The sequence below is a fragment of the Mesoplodon bidens genome (assembly GCF_964165515.1).
Source record: "Mesoplodon bidens genome assembly, chromosome: 19".
NCBI classification, from domain to species: Eukaryota; Metazoa; Chordata; class Mammalia; order Artiodactyla; family Ziphiidae; genus Mesoplodon; species Mesoplodon bidens.
The window spans coordinates 17,377,999-17,394,629 of record NC_138179.1 but is presented as its reverse complement, the minus strand read 5'-3'; the positions used below and the strand labels follow the sequence as shown (position 1 = coordinate 17,394,629).

Sequence of the window (16,631 nt, the reverse complement as noted above, 5' to 3'; positions counted from 1 at the left end):
AATAGTACGGAGAGTTCCTGTGTACTCTTCACACACCTGAGAACTTCTTACATAACAATAGTAGGACAATCAAAACTAGGAAATTGACATTAGTACAACAGTATTAATGAAAACAGACAATATTAGAATTTTACCAGGTTTTAGAATAATGCCTGGCACATAGTGGACCTTATACAAGTGGTAAGGACTTCACTACAGTGACAATGATGAACATCATAAAGAGGCTGCTGCACTTTCTTTTGCAGCCAGGTTGATTGGCTGGCTGTTTTCCTAACATGCCATGCTTGTTTCTCTTTCTAAACTCTAACCCTAGTAGTTACCACCACCTGGGATTTCTTTTTCCTTCCTCTTTCTCTACCTCCTCAAATCCTTCATATCCCCCACCTCCATCACATCTTTAATAATGCTCCTCTCTCTTCTTTGAACTATATGAACCTCCACACCAGCCGGTATTTGCCTGGACTCTCCTTTGCATATTTCTCATTTTCTCTTTTGAGTCCCAAATTCCCAACTAGACGGAAGAACCTGTATGGGTTACAAGTCCTCTGCATCCTCCACAATAAACTTGGTGTGAGTTCAAACAAACTTATCTGTTAAGTCAGATTCAAAGTTGTTATCAGAAAATAGAGCAAGAGGCATGAAAATTAAAACAAGGCAGGAGTTGGAGGGCAATTCAAGCAGCAAGACATAGACAGAGCCTGAGGGAGTCAAGAAGCATTTATAGGGTGTTCATTATACACTTCATAGGGTAGTCGTTGCCAGAGAGAGAAAATAGGAATGGAGAGGGAGGCGGAAAAACACCTGGCAATGTTGTTCCCCAAGGCCTCTTTTACTTTTGTAGGTTCATTGACTAACTCCTCCTTGACATGATAGGCAGGGTTATATACCCTGGCCCCGAATTCCCATCACAGGGCATTGTGAGAGCCTGGGTTTTCGTCTACCACCCAGTTTCTTGGGGAGCTCCTTGAGGTTGGCTTCCCCCTCCCACCCCCCGCCTCCGGCGCCCCCACCCCCTTCCCCTCTTCACCCCCCCACCCAACGCTTGATACAATAGTAGGCATTCAGTAAATGATTGTTGAATGAATGAATGAATGAATGCATGAACAAAAGACTGATTGACTCGGAGTTAGTACTGCACCTCAAGTCTACATATATGAGATAGACACAGAATAATGTGCAAAATTCGACAAATTTAGTAAAACTCTGGAAGCTTGGTCTTCTGTCGGACGGACGCGAGCCGCTGCTGAGGCCCAAGAGACAGCTCCAGAAACGCGGAAGGCGGGGCTTGCGCCTATTACGACCACACCCCCTCGCGTCCAAATATTTCCGCCCATGGATCCGCCCCCTCCGGCAAGAATCGCAATTCTAATTGGTGAACTCTCTAATCCGTCTGAGCACACCGGCGCCTATTGGGTCACCTGCTGAAGCCGCGTCGCGCACTTCCGGGCTTTAGCAACGCGGAGCGGACGTCGGCTTGCCGCCATTGCCCTGCAGGGAAGCGGCTATCTGTGTGAGGGGCTGTAGGGGTACGTGGCGGGCTTTAAGGGCCGGGCTGCGGGAGGCGCGGCTGGGGTCGGGCTGAACGGTCGGAGGGATCGGGCCGGGCTGGACGCACTCTAAGCGAGGCGGGACTGCAGGCCGTGGGTTTCGACGTGTTCCTGCTGCCCCTCTTGCGGGCCCGGGCCCTGTCGTTAATTTTTTTCTTTCGCTGCTCCCCAGATTCTCCGGGTATGGCCGGAGTATTTCCTTACCGAGGGCCGGGTAACCCGGTGCCTGGCCCTCTAGCCCCGCTGCCAGACTACATGTCGGAGGAGAAGCTTCAGGAGAAAGGTGAAGAAAGCGTGCGGGAGCGGCGCCTGGGGGCGGGTGTGCGCGTGCGCGCAGCGGGTTTGGCCCCTTTCCCCGTTTTGGCAAGTGTCAAAACATGAGGTGTTAGTGCACTTATTGGCCCCCATTTATTTTTTACATCTAATCAAGTCTCTAAAATCATGTACTTAAAAAAAGTAAAAGCGTCTATTATTTGCAGGCACTGATCCAGACAATGAGGATACAATAGCGATACAGACAAAACCCCTTCCCTTACAGGGTTTAAGTTGCAGTGAGGGAGATAGACAGTAAAAAAAAAAAAAACTTTAAGGGCTTCCCTGGTGGCGCAGTGGTTGAGAGTCCGCCTGCCGATGCAGGGGACACCGGTTCGTACCCCGGTCCGGGAAGATCCCATATGCCGCGGAGCGGCTGGGCCGGTGAGCCATGGCCGCTGAGCCTGCGCGTCCGGAGCCTGTGCTCCTCAACGGGAGAGGCCACAACAGTGAGAGGCCCGGGTACCGCAAAAAACAAAAAAAAACAAAAAAAACTTTAATTATGTTATGACAGAAATGCTAGGAAATGATAAATGTGATGAAGAAAAAAAATAAAGCAGAGCGAGTAGACAAGAGAATTGTCAGGGAGTGCTTCTGCCGGGTGCCTGCCCTCTGTCATACATCCTGACCGGAGATTACCCTAGGGCAAGAGGCGGGGGTGGTTAGGCTAAGGGTGTGCAGTTCTTTAAACTGAGGTGTCCTTGTAGCCCGAAAATGGCAGCAATTGCAGGCCAAGCGCTATGCGGAAAAGCGGAAGTTTGGATTTGTGGATGCTCAAAAGGAAGACATGCCTCCAGAACATGTCAGGAAGATCATTCGAGACCATGGAGACATGACCAACAGGAAGTTTCGCCATGACAAAAGGGTGTACTTGGGGTAAGGAACATGCTGGAAGTATTTCATTTGGAGTTTGGCCCCTTTCCCTTCTCCCTGTCTCTTATATTTCAGTCCTGGATAGCTGCTTTATCATTTTGGGACTTTAATGTTCTGTGACAGCCCATCTGAGTGGTTATCAAAGAAGGGAGAAAATCACTAGAATTTTGTCATAATTTCCACATCTTCCAGTTTTGCTTTTTTTTTTTTTTTTTTTTGGTAAATTAATCTTTATTGGAGTGTAGTTGATTTACAACGTTGTGTTCCTCCTGTACAGCAAAGTGAATCAGTTATACGTATATATATACCCACTCTTTTTTAGATTCTTTTCCCTTATAGGTCATTACAGAGTATTAAGTAGAGTTCCCTGTGCTGTACAGTAGGTTCTTTTTTTTTTAATTTATTTTGGTCGCGCCGGGTCTTGGTTGCAGCACACGGGATCTTTAGTTGCAGCACGTGGACTTCTTCTTAGTTGCGGCATGCAAACTCTTAGTTGCGGCATGCCTGTAGGATCTATTTCCCTGACCAGGGGTCAAACCTGAGCCCCTGCATTGGGAGCATGGTGTCTTACACACCGGACCAACAGGGGAGTCCCAACAGTAGGTTCTTATTAGTAATCTGTTTTATATATAGTAGTGTGTGTATGTCAATCCCAGTCTCCCAGTTTATCCCTCCCCCACTTCCTCTTTGGTAAGCATAAGTTTGTCTTCTACATCTGTAACTCTGTTTCTGTTTTGTAAATAAGTTCATTTGTACCACTGTTTTTTAAGATTCTACATATAAGCGATATTATATGATATTTGTCTTTGACTTACTTCACTCAGTATGACAATCTCTAGGTCCATCCATGTTGCTGCAAATGGCATTATTTCATTCTTTTTTATGGCTGAGTAATATTCCATGGTATAGATGTATCACATCTTTATCCATTCATCTGCCTATGGACATTTAGGTTGTTTCCATGTCCTGGCTATTGTAAATAGTGCAGCAGTGAGGATCAGGGTGCATGTATCTTTTCGAATTATGTTTTTCTTTGGATATATGCCCAGGAGTGGGTTTGCTGGATTATATGGTAGCTCTATTTTTAGTTTTTTAAGGAACCTCCATACTGTTTTCCATAGTGGCTGTACCAATTTACATTCCCACCAACAGTGCAGGAGAGTTCTCAGTTGTGTTCTTTATTGCCCTGATTTTTTTTCCTGATCTGGGACTGGAGCTTTTAATTTGTCCTGTTGATGCTTTGATAAGATGTCTCTATCTTTGAGTAGGCTAAAGCCAAGAGCAGGACACCTATACATTCCTGTTTCCTGTAATTCCTAAGTGACCAGAATCTTCAGGTTCGGGGGTAGTTCACTCCTGAGGTCTTTGTACTCTTGTTTTTCTGTGTTCCCAAGGTGGGTGAGTACAGCTACAAATGCCTTAGCAGATCCCTTTTCCATTTTTACACAAAAATGTTAGCCACCTGGGCTTCCCTGGTGGCGCAGTGGTTAAGAATCCACCTGCCAGTTCAGGGGACAAGGGTTCGATCCGTCGTCTGGGAAGATCCCACATGCCATGGAACAGCTAAACCCGTGCACCACAACTACTGAGCCTGTGCTCTAGAGCCCGCGAACCGCAACTACTGAAGCCTGTGTGCCTAGAACCTGTGCTCTGCAACAAGAGAAGCCACCGCAATGAGACGCCCATGCACCTCAACGAAGAGTAGCCCCTGCTTGCTGCAACTAGAGAAAGCCCCCGCGCGGCAGCGAAGACCCAATGCAGCCAAGAATAAAATAAAATAAAATAAAATAAAATAAATAAATAAATTTTTAAAAATGTTAGCCACTTAATGAACTGGTCTAAGACAGCTGTGGAAGCTTTATTTCAAAAATATTTTTGAGATCTGTGCTGTGTGCCAGGAATATAGCAGTGAACAGGAAGTAATGGCCTTTCTGGAGCTTATAGCCTAGTGACATAATAGACAATGGTTAAAGTAAAGTGTGGTAAATATTATTTTTTATGGAAAGCTACGGAGAGAATAGACTGTGAGGTAGCCTAAAGGCTGTCTGTTAAGGGAACAGCTGTTGATTTAGAGGGACTGAAGCCCAGTATTGTGGGACAGTGATGTTTAAGAAGCAGAGTGGCACAGCTGGAGGTGGGGAGGCAGAGTTCCTGGTCACAGAGGGCCTGTGTACTAACTGGGGGTTTGGACTGTAAGACTGGTTTTCTGTGGAACGTGATACTGTGCTACCTTGTGGCTTCTCTGCATGGCACAGGTAGCAGAACACCTGGTCACTTCTAATCATCTGTCTTTCTGTTGTTGCAGTGCCCTAAAGTACATGCCCCATGCAGTCCTCAAACTCCTGGAGAACATGCCTATGCCTTGGGAGCAGATTCGGGATGTGCCTGTGCTGTACCACATCACTGGAGCCATTTCCTTTGTCAATGAGATTCCCTGGGTCATTGAACCTGTCTACATCTCCCAGTGGGGGTGAGAAGGGCTGGAACATGGTGTGTGGTGGTGGTGGTTGTGGAGGCAGTGGGTAGAAACCGTTATGTGACACTGTCGACTTCCAGGTCAATGTGGATTATGATGCGTCGAGAAAAAAGAGACAGGAGGCATTTCAAGAGGATGCGTTTCCCCCCTTTTGATGATGAGGAGCCGCCTTTGGACTATGCTGACAACATCCTAGATGTTGAGCCACTGGAGGCAATTCAGCTAGAGCTGGACCCTGAGGAAGATGCCCCTGTGTTGGACTGGTTCTATGACCACCAGCCATTGAGGGACAGCCGGAAGTGAGTGATGGTTGGAGTTACCACTCCTGTGAGGGCTTTGGAACTCCAGAAGGGGTCCTGGGAGAGCAATGGGTAGTATGGCTTGGCTAGCTAGTATATCTACCTGACACGGGCCTCTTTTTTCCCTAGGTATGTGAATGGTTCCACTTACCAACGCTGGCAGTTTACACTGCCTATGATGTCCACTCTCTACCGCCTGGCCAATCAGCTCCTGACAGACTTGGTAGATGACAATTACTTCTATCTGTTTGATCTGAAGGCCTTTTTTACCTCCAAGGCACTCAATATGGCCATTCCTGGAGGCCCCAAATTTGAGCCTCTTGTCCGAGACATCAACCTACAGTAAGTTGGAGAGAGTAGAGATTTTAGGCACCTTGGGTTAAACAAAATCTAATCTTTTAAAAAAAAATTTACTTATTCATTCATTCATTCGTTCATTCATTCATTGATTGGCTGCATTGGGTCTTTGTTGCTGCACTGGGCTTTCTCTAATTGCGGCGAGTGGGGGCTACTCTTTGTTGCAGTGCACAGGCTTCTCACTGCGGTGGCTTCTCTTGTTGCGGAGCACAGACTCTAGGCTCACGAGCTTCAGTAGTTGCAGCCCACAGGCTCAGTAGTTGTGGCTCGTGGGCTCTAGAGCACAGGCTCAGTAGTTGTGGTGCACGGGTTTAGTTGTTCCACAGCATGTGGGATTTTCCCGGACCATGGCTCGAACCTGTGCCCCCTGCCTTGGCACGCGGATTCTTAACCATTGCAGCACCAGGGAAGCCCCATAAAATCTCATCTTGATCCTTAAGATCCCATTGTAGTTTCCAAACTGCCCAACTAGTCTGCTCATCTTTGATTTTGCACCCTAGGGATGAAGACTGGAATGAATTCAATGATATTAACAAGATCATCATCCGGCAGCCCATCCGCACTGAGTACAAGATTGCTTTTCCGTACTTGTACAACAATCTTCCACACCACGTCCACCTCACCTGGTGAGAGAGCTAGAACCCAGCTGGGGGGAAGGAGAGGTGGGCGTTTAGGTTGGGCCAGGGCAGGAGAACCTTGGCTGACTCTTCTTTCATTTTAGGTACCACACTCCTAATGTTGTGTTCATCAAAACTGAGGATCCTGATTTGCCAGCTTTCTACTTTGATCCTTTGATCAACCCAATTTCCCATAGGCACTCTGTCAAGGTGAGAGGAAGGGACGTTTGACCTCAGCTCTTCAAGAGAGACTTCCTGTCCGGGCAGAAGCATTACTAGATAAAAATTCAGCTAGAGGGAGACATGTTTTCCATCCTTAAGTGTTCCCCTCTAGCTGTAAGCTAATGTGAGAGTTTGGCACTTGGCTCAGACCAAGTTATTGGTATTATCTTGTTTCTATGATTATCCATTTGGGTTTTATCATTTCTCCTCTGGGACTCTATGTGGTCTTATTCTGGTCTGTTTCCAATGTGTTCTTGTTTTTATTTTTAATCCTTTATTGAGCTGTAATTCACTACCACACATTCACCCGTTTAAAGTGGATAATTCGGTGGTTTTTCGTTTATTCACAGACTTGTGCAACCATCACCACAGTTAATTTTAGAACATTTTCATTTCCTCAAAGAGAAACCCTGTACCCATTAGTAGTCACTCTATTTCCCTTGAAACTTCCTTGCCTAGGTAACTGCTAATCTGCTTTCTGTCGCTGTAGATTTGCCTATTTTGGACATTTCATATAAATGGAATCACACAGTATGTGGTCTTTTGTGGCTGGGTCTTAACACTTAGCATAATGTTTTTGATGTTGATCCACGTTCCATTACGTTCTTACCATGAACAGATCTCCTTCCCCAAGCCCAGTTTTTGGAGCTTGGACAGGAGGTGGTTGCAGTATTCACCTCTTCCTGGTATTGGGGGGTCCTCTAGGAGGCCTTTTGCTGGTGAGCCACTGGGGTGTGAGGAGTGCTGCTTGCCTTCCTGGTTGGCCCTGCCTTGTTCTCTGCTCCCTTGGCCCCCTTTGCCTTGGCCCTTCAGGGCTTCTCTTGTCAGGCAGCTCAGTTTCCATGGCAGACGTAGCTACTGTACTTGGCCCCAGAGAGTTTCCCTCTGATCGCAAGTGTCTGCCCAGATCAGCGGGAGCTAAATAAACCCCCGGGGGTTCTTCTTTCAGAGTCAGGAACCATTGCCAGATGACGACGAGGAGTTTGAGCTCCCAGAGTTTGTGGAGCCCTTCTTGAAAGATACACCTCTCTACACAGACAACACAGCCAATGGCATTGCCCTGCTTTGGGCCCCACGGCCCTTCAACCTACGCTCTGGTCGCACCCGCCGGGCCCTGGACATTCCCCTTGTCAAGAACTGGTAAGGCTTCTACCTGGGGGGATAGTAGTGGATGTACAGGAGGAAAGACTCCAGCTGGGTGGGCGTGCAGCCTTTAGCAGAGCGGCTGGAAGAAGAGATGGGCTGAGCTCTGGTGGGCTTGTTTTTTCAGGTATCGGGAGCATTGTCCTGCTGGGCAGCCTGTGAAAGTGAGGGTTTCCTACCAGAAGCTGCTTAAGTACTATGTGCTGAATGCCCTGAAGCACCGGCCCCCTAAAGCGCAAAAGAAGAGGTGAGGTGCCCTAGGCCCCCTACTCAGACTTTTCCTGTTCCAGAGATAATCAGAAGTCTAACTCTCACTCCTTATTCCCACCCCAGGTATCTGTTCCGTTCCTTCAAAGCCACCAAATTCTTTCAGTCTACAAAGCTGGACTGGGTGGAGGTGGGGCTACAGGTTTGCCGCCAGGGCTACAACATGCTCAACCTTCTCATTCACCGTAAGAATCTCAACTATCTGCACCTGGACTACAACTTCAACCTCAAGCCTGTCAAGACGCTCACCACCAAGGTACCTGCGTTGGACCTGAGGGGGTCTCCTGGGCTGAGGGATAGACTGGCTTTGCTCTGGCCTCTAAGGAGGGCATACATCCAGTCCAGACTATTGCTGACAAATGTTGTTTCTGTCCTTGGCCTCTTTTCCAGGAACGAAAGAAATCTCGTTTTGGGAATGCTTTCCATCTGTGTCGAGAGGTTCTGCGCTTAACTAAGCTGGTGGTGGACAGTCATGTGCAGTATCGGTTGGGCAATGTGGATGCCTTCCAGGTGAGGCTAGGAATTCCCAGTCCTGGCTCCAGGTGGGGAAGCTGGGTGAAGCCTGGGCTGATCGTGGATCTGGCTCTAGCTTAAAGCCTGATGGGGCAATTGTGTTGCAGCTGGCAGATGGGTTGCAGTATATCTTTGCCCACGTGGGGCAGCTGACGGGCATGTACCGGTACAAATATAAGCTGATGCGGCAGATTCGCATGTGCAAGGACCTGAAGCATCTCATCTATTACCGCTTCAACACGGTAGGACCCTGCCCTCGTATATTCATGTTCTCAGATCCATCTTAATTTTTACATCTAGTCAGGACTCTTTCCAGGCACCTGTTTGGAGAGAGGCTTTGAGTGTTTCATTACTGCCCTCATCTTGTGAATCTCAACACTTCCCCTCAAAGCCCACTTTTAGGTCTAAATAGAGAATCTCAGTGACTGGTTTCTTCATTTACTCCATTTTAGATATGGAGGCCTCAGAGTTTTCCCATTTTTTCCCTTAACTGCCACACATGTGCTCTTTGCCCCACCTCTGCCCAATTTTCTGTTGTTGTCTGAATGAATTGCTAACTTGTATTCTTGACTTCTGCTTGGAATCCTAGGGCCCTGTAGGGAAGGGCCCTGGCTGTGGTTTCTGGGCTGCTGGCTGGCGGGTCTGGCTGTTCTTCATGCGTGGCATCACCCCTTTGCTGGAGCGATGGCTGGGTAACCTCCTGGCCCGGCAGTTTGAAGGTAAGTGGTTTTCTCCGTGTCCAGCTTCTCCCGTTATCACTCCAAGGGTAGATCATGTGTGTTCCTGTTCTGTTCCTTGACCTTGTTCGAGACTGAGAATCCCTTCCTGTTGGATTGCCTCTAAGACCCAGTCTCCAATGAGTCTGACCTCGTATTCTGGGTCTTGGGCTTCGCTTTGGGGCCTTGAGGCTATCGAGCATTTACAGGATGGAAATTCCTCAGAAGCGTAGTTCTGAATATCTGGCGTATCTTGTCTTGCATATGCTGGGCTTTTTTTATACTTACTGATTTCATTATAACCATGGTAAGCAACAGCATGAAGGTAGAGACGCTTATTAGGAGCAACAGATCTTGCTTTTACTCACTTTCACTTCTAGGCCGACACTCAAAGGGGGTGGCAAAGACCGTAACCAAGCAGCGAGTGGAGTCACATTTTGACCTTGAGCTTCGGGCAGCTGTGATGCATGACATTCTGGACATGATGCCTGAGGGGATCAAACAGAACAAGGCCCGGACAATCCTGCAGCACCTCAGTGAAGCCTGGCGCTGCTGGAAGGCCAATATTCCCTGGAAGGTGGGCGTCTCCCCAACTCCGAGGAGGCATAGACATCATCTTCCTGGGCTCAGGATTACCACTTCTGGAATGTCTTTGGGGGCCATGTGGCTCCCATCACCTTCTCATTGTGCCTTTTGCACTTCTAGGTCCCTGGTTTGCCAACCCCTATAGAGAATATGATCCTTCGATACGTGAAGGCCAAGGCTGACTGGTGGACCAACACTGCGCACTACAACCGAGAACGGATCCGCCGTGGGGCCACTGTAGACAAGACTGTTTGCAAAAAGAACCTGGGACGCCTCACTCGGCTCTACCTGAAGGCAGAACAAGAGCGGCAGCACAACTACCTAAAGGTTGGGCAGAGTAGGCTGGGCTTGGTGTGTGGGGGTGGGCAGGAGGGTGGACTGCAAAGTTGGGACCATACCTTGCCCTGGTGGGATTGGGCTATGGTGGGAAGCTAATTCTCATGTCCACCTTGCAGGACGGGCCTTACATCACAGCAGAAGAAGCGGTGGCAGTGTATACCACCACTGTGCATTGGCTGGAAAGCCGTAGGTTCTCACCCATCCCATTCCCCCCACTCTCCTACAAGCACGACACCAAGTTGCTCATCTTGGCCTTGGAGCGGCTCAAGGAAGCTTACAGGTGAGAAATAGAGTAGACAGCCTCCTGTGGGGAGGTGAGGGGGGGAGAATGGCATCATCGTCAGAGTCCAAAGAAAGAAGGCCTTTCTGGGGATGGCTTCCTCTTGGTTTTCCCTTTCACCTTTACTCTTGCCTTGTTAGTGTGAAGTCTCGGTTAAACCAGTCGCAGAGGGAGGAGCTAGGTCTGATCGAGCAAGCCTATGACAACCCCCACGAGGCATTGTCCCGCATCAAGCGTCACCTCCTCACACAGAGAGCCTTTAAAGAAGTGAGTCAGATACCCCAACATTTTCCTTTGGCTTTTTGATTCATTCGTGGCACCCAGGGCGGCAGGTTGCCTCAGATGATAGGTGGGTTGGTGTGAGCCAGCTTCCTTGTCCCACAGGTGGGCATTGAGTTCATGGATCTCTATAGCCACCTGGTGCCAGTGTATGATGTGGAGCCACTGGAGAAGATAACTGATGCCTACCTGGACCAGTACCTGTGGTATGAAGCTGACAAGCGCCGCCTTTTCCCACCCTGGATCAAGCCTGCTGACACAGAACCACCTCCTCTGCTTGTTTATAAGTGGTGCCAAGGTAAAACTTCTCTGGGATTGCCCTTGAGGAAGGGAGATGAATTAAGTTCTGTGGGAAAATTCTCATCCAGTCAGCATAATTAGTTTACTCTCTTGGTGCATGGTACCCAGGAAACGGTGTTGATGTTACGTTGAGCACAGCTGACTCTCCTAGCAATACAGATGAATGAATAGGGTGGTTGTGTGATCGGGTTATGAATGTGATAGCTCCTGCAGGCACTAGTTCTGAAAGGGAATTTCTAACCTGCTGGAGACCTGTGTTTCCCACTCCTCAGGCATCAATAACCTGCAGGACGTGTGGGAGACAAGTGAGGGCGAGTGCAACGTCATGCTGGAGTCCCGATTTGAGAAGATGTATGAGAAGATAGATTTGACCCTGCTTAATCGGCTGCTGCGCCTCATCGTGGACCACAACATAGCCGACTACATGACGGCCAAGAACAATGTCGTCATCAACTACAAGGTGTGTCTTGGGGGCAGGGTGGCAAGGAATTGGGGGAGGGGTGGTTGGCCCACTGAGTTGGGATTTGCTGGGGGGAGGGCAAAAGAGGATGGGCCCCGAGAAGCCTGGGACTTGGCCATGGTTAAGAGTTGTCTTTCTTTCTAGGACATGAACCATACAAATTCGTATGGGATCATTAGAGGCCTGCAGTTCGCCTCATTCATCGTACAGTACTATGGCTTGGTTATGGATTTGCTTGTGTTGGGATTGCACCGGGCCAGTGAGATGGCTGGGCCCCCTCAGATGCCAAACGATTTTCTCAGTTTCCAAGACATAGCCACTGAGGCTGCCCACCCCATCCGTCTCTTCTGCAGATACATCGATCGCATCCATATTTTTTTCAGGTGAGGGCTTGCCTGGATTCTTACCCTTGCAGGGTGTTGAGGTATATGCCCAGCTTCTGGAAGCAGCTCTTGTACCTTAGTTGACTTGCTCCTGGGTTGGGGCTCTAAAATGGGATGAAGTCCTGTGAGTAGGGTGCAGGTTGGGGGTGGCCCCCGTCTGTGGAGCTGTAGACCTCATGAGATTCCAGTGTACTTGGCCCTCAGCAACGCACCTTGTCTGGTGTAGGTTCACAGCAGATGAGGCTCGGGACCTGATCCAGCGTTACCTGACGGAGCACCCTGACCCCAACAATGAAAACATCGTTGGCTATAATAACAAGAAATGCTGGCCCCGAGACGCCCGCATGCGCCTCATGAAGCATGATGTCAACTTGTGAGTCTAAGTTGGGGCCGTGGGAGCTGGAATCAACCTGAGGGACCCAGAGGACAATTAGAGGGGATTTATAAGGTGGTGTCCTGGGTGGGAGGGTGTACTCTGTTGGGATATCATCAGTCTGGCCTTTGAAGGGAAGTTCCTTCTAGGAGACGGATGTGACCCTGTGTTCTCTGTGGGCAGGGGTCGGGCAGTGTTCTGGGACATCAAGAACCGTCTGCCACGCTCAGTGACTACAGTTCAGTGGGAGAACAGCTTCGTGTCCGTGTACAGTAAGGACAACCCCAACCTGCTGTTCAACATGTGTGGTTTTGAGTGCCGCATCCTGCCTAAATGCCGCACCAGCTATGAGGAGTTTACCCACAAGGATGGGGTCTGGAACCTACAGAATGAGGTACAGCCTGGAGCGGGACCAGGGGGTAGTAGGAGTAGCATTACCATGCCTGTACATCCTGCGTAGGTGGGGGTGAGGTATACTGCGCACCTTTTCATTGTCAGTCGGTTGAGCTCTGTTGGGAGGGTAGGGCTCAGTGGTGTTTCTTGTTCCTGTGGCAGTTACAGAGATAGTTAACCTTGACCTTATGGTTTAGGTTACTAAGGAGCGAACAGCTCAGTGTTTCCTGCGTGTGGATGATGAGTCAATGCAGCGCTTCCACAACCGTGTGCGTCAAATTCTGATGGCCTCTGGCTCCACCACCTTCACCAAGGTACGTACAGCAGTAGTGTCCTTTGTCTCACATCCCTTTCAGCTCTTCCCTCCTTTGCTCTCCTTTCTTCCCAACTGTGTCCAGTGTACTAGTCTCCATGCTTTATGGTACAGCAGCTTAGAGTGTCACATCACCTCACAGTTGTTTCCTGAGAATTCCCTGTAGGAACTCTACAGCCTACTTCTGTGTAGTTGTGATGATTCTAAGTTAAGGTAAGGGTAGAAATTGGATTTTTAAATTTGAACAAAAATCACCATTTTTGCATTGTCCCCAGGCTTGTTATCCAGGTCATACAGTTCATGTTTTGACCCGTCACATAATGTGCATGTTAAAAAGCAAGTATAATGAGCTATATCTCAGTGTTTATTTCCCCTTCAGTTGTTTCCAAAGGCCCAGCCGAAGGCAGCTGGAATTGAAAAAGAGTAATCTGAGGATTTGTTAACTGTGTGTGCTTAAGTTTCTGCAAGGTTTAAAAAGTCGCCTTGCTCTTTTCCTGCTGCCTTTCCGTTCCACTAATGGGGCACATGAATGTCCTGGCTGATACTCTCAAGAGCATCAGTAATGCCAAAAAGAGAGGGAAGTGCTAGGTTATTATTAGGTTGTGTTCCAAAGTCGCTGTCCAGTTTCTAACTGTAATAATGAGGCAGGGTTACACGGGTGAATTTGAAATCATTGATGATCACAGAGCGGGCAAAACTGAATTTCACAGGCAAGTTAAACAAGTGTAGTGAAGTGATCAGCCCCAGATTTGCTGTGCAACTCAAAGACCTAGAAAAATGGCAGAATATTCTGCTCTTGCCCCATCAGTTTGGTTTCATTGTACTGACAACTCGGCTGGCATTGTGGACCACAAAGAAGCAAGACATAAAAATACATAGGGGGTATTCTTTTTCTAGGAACGTAGTACATACATAGAAATAAAATGCCTCAGTGGATTAAAAAATGCGTCATCCTGGTTTCTCTTAGAATAACTCTTAGCTGTAGCATTTTCTCTCCTTCTGGCCTTCATATCCCTTTAAATATGCAGCATATAAAGAAGGTTTCCAATTTTTTAGTAATAGTTCTGTTGAGGATACATTTTTTTAATCTTAATATTCCTTACCTAAAGTCCCTCATGATACATTTTTTCTTTTTGAGTCTAGTGCAGGGAAAAAGTGTTTGTCTTTTTAGGTTGGTGTATATCGTCCAAGAGTCAGATAACAGGAATTGTGTAACTCATTCATTCCATTTGTGTTTGTTGATAGCCACTGTGTTCCAGACGCTACACACACACTACATGTGACACACAGTCTCTGCCTTCCAAGAGCTCACTACCTAGTTGGAGAGACAATGCATAGTCAAGAGAACTACAGTACAATGTGTTTATAGAGCTCTTGTGTTACTTGGGAATCTCTGAGAATCCTCAGGTTCATGACTAGCCCAGTCTGGGAGAGGAAGAGAGAAGGACTTCCTGAATGAAATAACATGTGAGGGGCAGGTGAGGGAGAGCATTCTTTCAGCCAGAGGTATGAAGAGGTAGCCAGCGTGGTACATGTGAGGCCATAAAAAGTTTGGGTTTACAGCAGTAAAACTGTGGAGGAGATGGAGGCTGGATAGGTAAGCAGAGCTAGATCATGGAGGGCATCACCTGCCTTGTTAAGAATCCCATAAGGGGGGACTTCCCTGGCAGTCCAGTGGTTAAGACTCTGCGCTCCCATTTCAGGGGACACAGGTTCGATCCCTGGTTGGGGAACTAAGATCCCGCGTGCTGCATGGCGTGGCCAAAAAAAAAAAAAAAAACAACCCATAAGGGTCTTGAGCATGGGAGTGACTTTTTCAGATTTCCGTTCCGTGTTAGGTGGTTCACTTGTGCAGCTGTGGGGAAGATGGATTCAGAAGAGGAGGAGGAAAGATGAGGTTTGTGGACTACTGCTGAAGTCCAGATAGAGATGATGAGATCCGTGAACGTACACAGAGGGGAACAGATTGGATAAATAGTAGGTACAGTCAGCAGAGCTTCATTTTGGTGAAATGCCAGAGGGAAAGGAAGTCAAAATAACATTCAGTTTTTGGCATGGGTGGCTAGCCATCAACTGGAAGACTACAGGAAGAAGAGCAGGTTTAGGAGAGAAGATAAATGAATTTAGTTTAGGATATAAAAAGTTTGACGTTCCTGAGAACATCCAGATAGAGTTTCCAGCAGGCACTTATTTATATCGTATTTCTTCAATTCCAAAATAAATATATGTGTGTGTGTATTTAGTGGTACCTCTTAGATTTGATGAAAAGCATTATGAGTTTGAAGCTCCAGGGAGAGAAACAAGGTGAGAAAGTGAGAGCGACTAGGGGCAACTTAGAGGTTCCTATAGGATGTCCAAGTGGAGATAACTTTGGGATCTGAAGCTTGGGGAAGATGTCTGGGTTGCAAATACAGATTTAGGAGTCTGTCAATATAAAGGAGATGGTTGAAAACTCAAGAGTGAGCAAAATTATCTGGGGAAAGTGTAAGGAGCGAGAAGAGCAGAGGGGTGAGTTTGGAACCGTAGGGAACACTGAGCAGCGTGGCCAGACTGGGAGAGTGCCGGGCCATGGATGCCAAGCCTGTCAGGAATCGGGATGGGCACTTAGCAGTGTCAGTTGCCTAAGTGTGTTTCAGTCAGATAAGGCCTGACAAGTATCCATTGGATTTGGCAGTCAGGATGTCATGGATGACCTTAGCAAGAGCTGTTTCAGAAATATCGGGATAAATGCCAGATTGCAGTGGGTGAGGCTTTATGGGAAGTGAGGGAGTGGAGACAGCAAAGACTGTCAGTTTGCCAAAGCAGGAGGAGGAGGAGGAGGAGGAGGAGGAGGGACTTTAGGCGCCACCTAGAGGAAGATAGAAGTCAAGGCAGGTATTTTTAAATGGGAGTGATGGGAGTATGTGTACAGTAAGGAGCCAGTAGCGGTTCAGAGTGCAGCAGAGAAGCGTGGTAGGTGATGGAATGGTGTCTGCTCTGCAGGGATAGAGTAAAGGGAAAGCAGAGGGAAGCATCCTCTGAACCTAGTAGAACGAGGTCTGCACAGTTGGGAACGTAGATAAGTTTAGTGGGAAGTTATAACAAACCTTGCATTTTTCAGCTTCACCTGGGCTGGAGTGAGGGGCAGGGGGTGCTGGACGTGAGCACAGTGGTGAGGGTGTGATTCGACTGTTGAAGAAACTGCACTGAGGGTTTTAAGAGAGTGAAGACAACTGTGAGTGAGTGTGGGCTCTTCCCAGAACTACTCAGCTTCTCAAGCTCTCAGCCACGGGCTGGAGAAGGTGGATAGATTGTAGTGCTGATTTAGGACTAGGGTTTTGCCAGAGGGCTGTTGTGGAGTGGTAAGGGGTTGGATGCAGGGGAATCAAGGGTGCTGGCCCCTATTGGAACCCTGGATATTGGGAGGGAGAGAAGGAAGAGACCAGAAGAGGCCAGTGGCCTTGGGAAAAAATACAGGGATCAAAGGAATATATGTGTGAGAGGTAAGAGCCTGAGTAAAGGAGGACTGTCAGAGGTCAGGTAGGCAGTTTAATATAGTCCTTAGAGTAACGGGTTCTGGAGTCAGACTGGGTTTAGTCATAGCT

The 16,631-nt window shown here is 48.0% G+C and overlaps 1 protein-coding gene across 1 annotated transcript in view; it reads left to right on the top strand.

Moving 5' to 3' along the window:
- The first annotated feature begins 1,445 nt into the window (after window positions 1-1,445).
- The window catches only part of PRPF8 (pre-mRNA processing factor 8), a 36,494-nt gene continuing 21,308 nt past the window's right edge, over window positions 1,446-16,631 (top strand). The window contains exons 1-24 of the mRNA XM_081220546.1: window positions 1,446-1,526; window positions 1,720-1,830; window positions 2,567-2,735; window positions 5,038-5,202; window positions 5,289-5,507; window positions 5,637-5,849; window positions 6,365-6,490; window positions 6,586-6,691; window positions 7,653-7,843; window positions 7,974-8,093; window positions 8,180-8,369; window positions 8,504-8,623; window positions 8,734-8,868; window positions 9,216-9,345; window positions 9,723-9,919; window positions 10,048-10,254; window positions 10,383-10,546; window positions 10,687-10,813; window positions 10,931-11,123; window positions 11,398-11,585; window positions 11,730-11,968; window positions 12,195-12,341; window positions 12,525-12,735; window positions 12,932-13,048. Of these exons, the coding sequence (XP_081076672.1) occupies window positions 1,731-1,830; window positions 2,567-2,735; window positions 5,038-5,202; window positions 5,289-5,507; window positions 5,637-5,849; window positions 6,365-6,490; window positions 6,586-6,691; window positions 7,653-7,843; window positions 7,974-8,093; window positions 8,180-8,369; window positions 8,504-8,623; window positions 8,734-8,868; window positions 9,216-9,345; window positions 9,723-9,919; window positions 10,048-10,254; window positions 10,383-10,546; window positions 10,687-10,813; window positions 10,931-11,123; window positions 11,398-11,585; window positions 11,730-11,968; window positions 12,195-12,341; window positions 12,525-12,735; window positions 12,932-13,048 (3,774 nt within the window). The 5' untranslated portion in view covers window positions 1,446-1,526; window positions 1,720-1,730. The remainder of the gene's footprint in view (window positions 1,527-1,719; window positions 1,831-2,566; window positions 2,736-5,037; window positions 5,203-5,288; window positions 5,508-5,636; window positions 5,850-6,364; window positions 6,491-6,585; window positions 6,692-7,652; window positions 7,844-7,973; window positions 8,094-8,179; window positions 8,370-8,503; window positions 8,624-8,733; window positions 8,869-9,215; window positions 9,346-9,722; window positions 9,920-10,047; window positions 10,255-10,382; window positions 10,547-10,686; window positions 10,814-10,930; window positions 11,124-11,397; window positions 11,586-11,729; window positions 11,969-12,194; window positions 12,342-12,524; window positions 12,736-12,931; window positions 13,049-16,631) is intronic.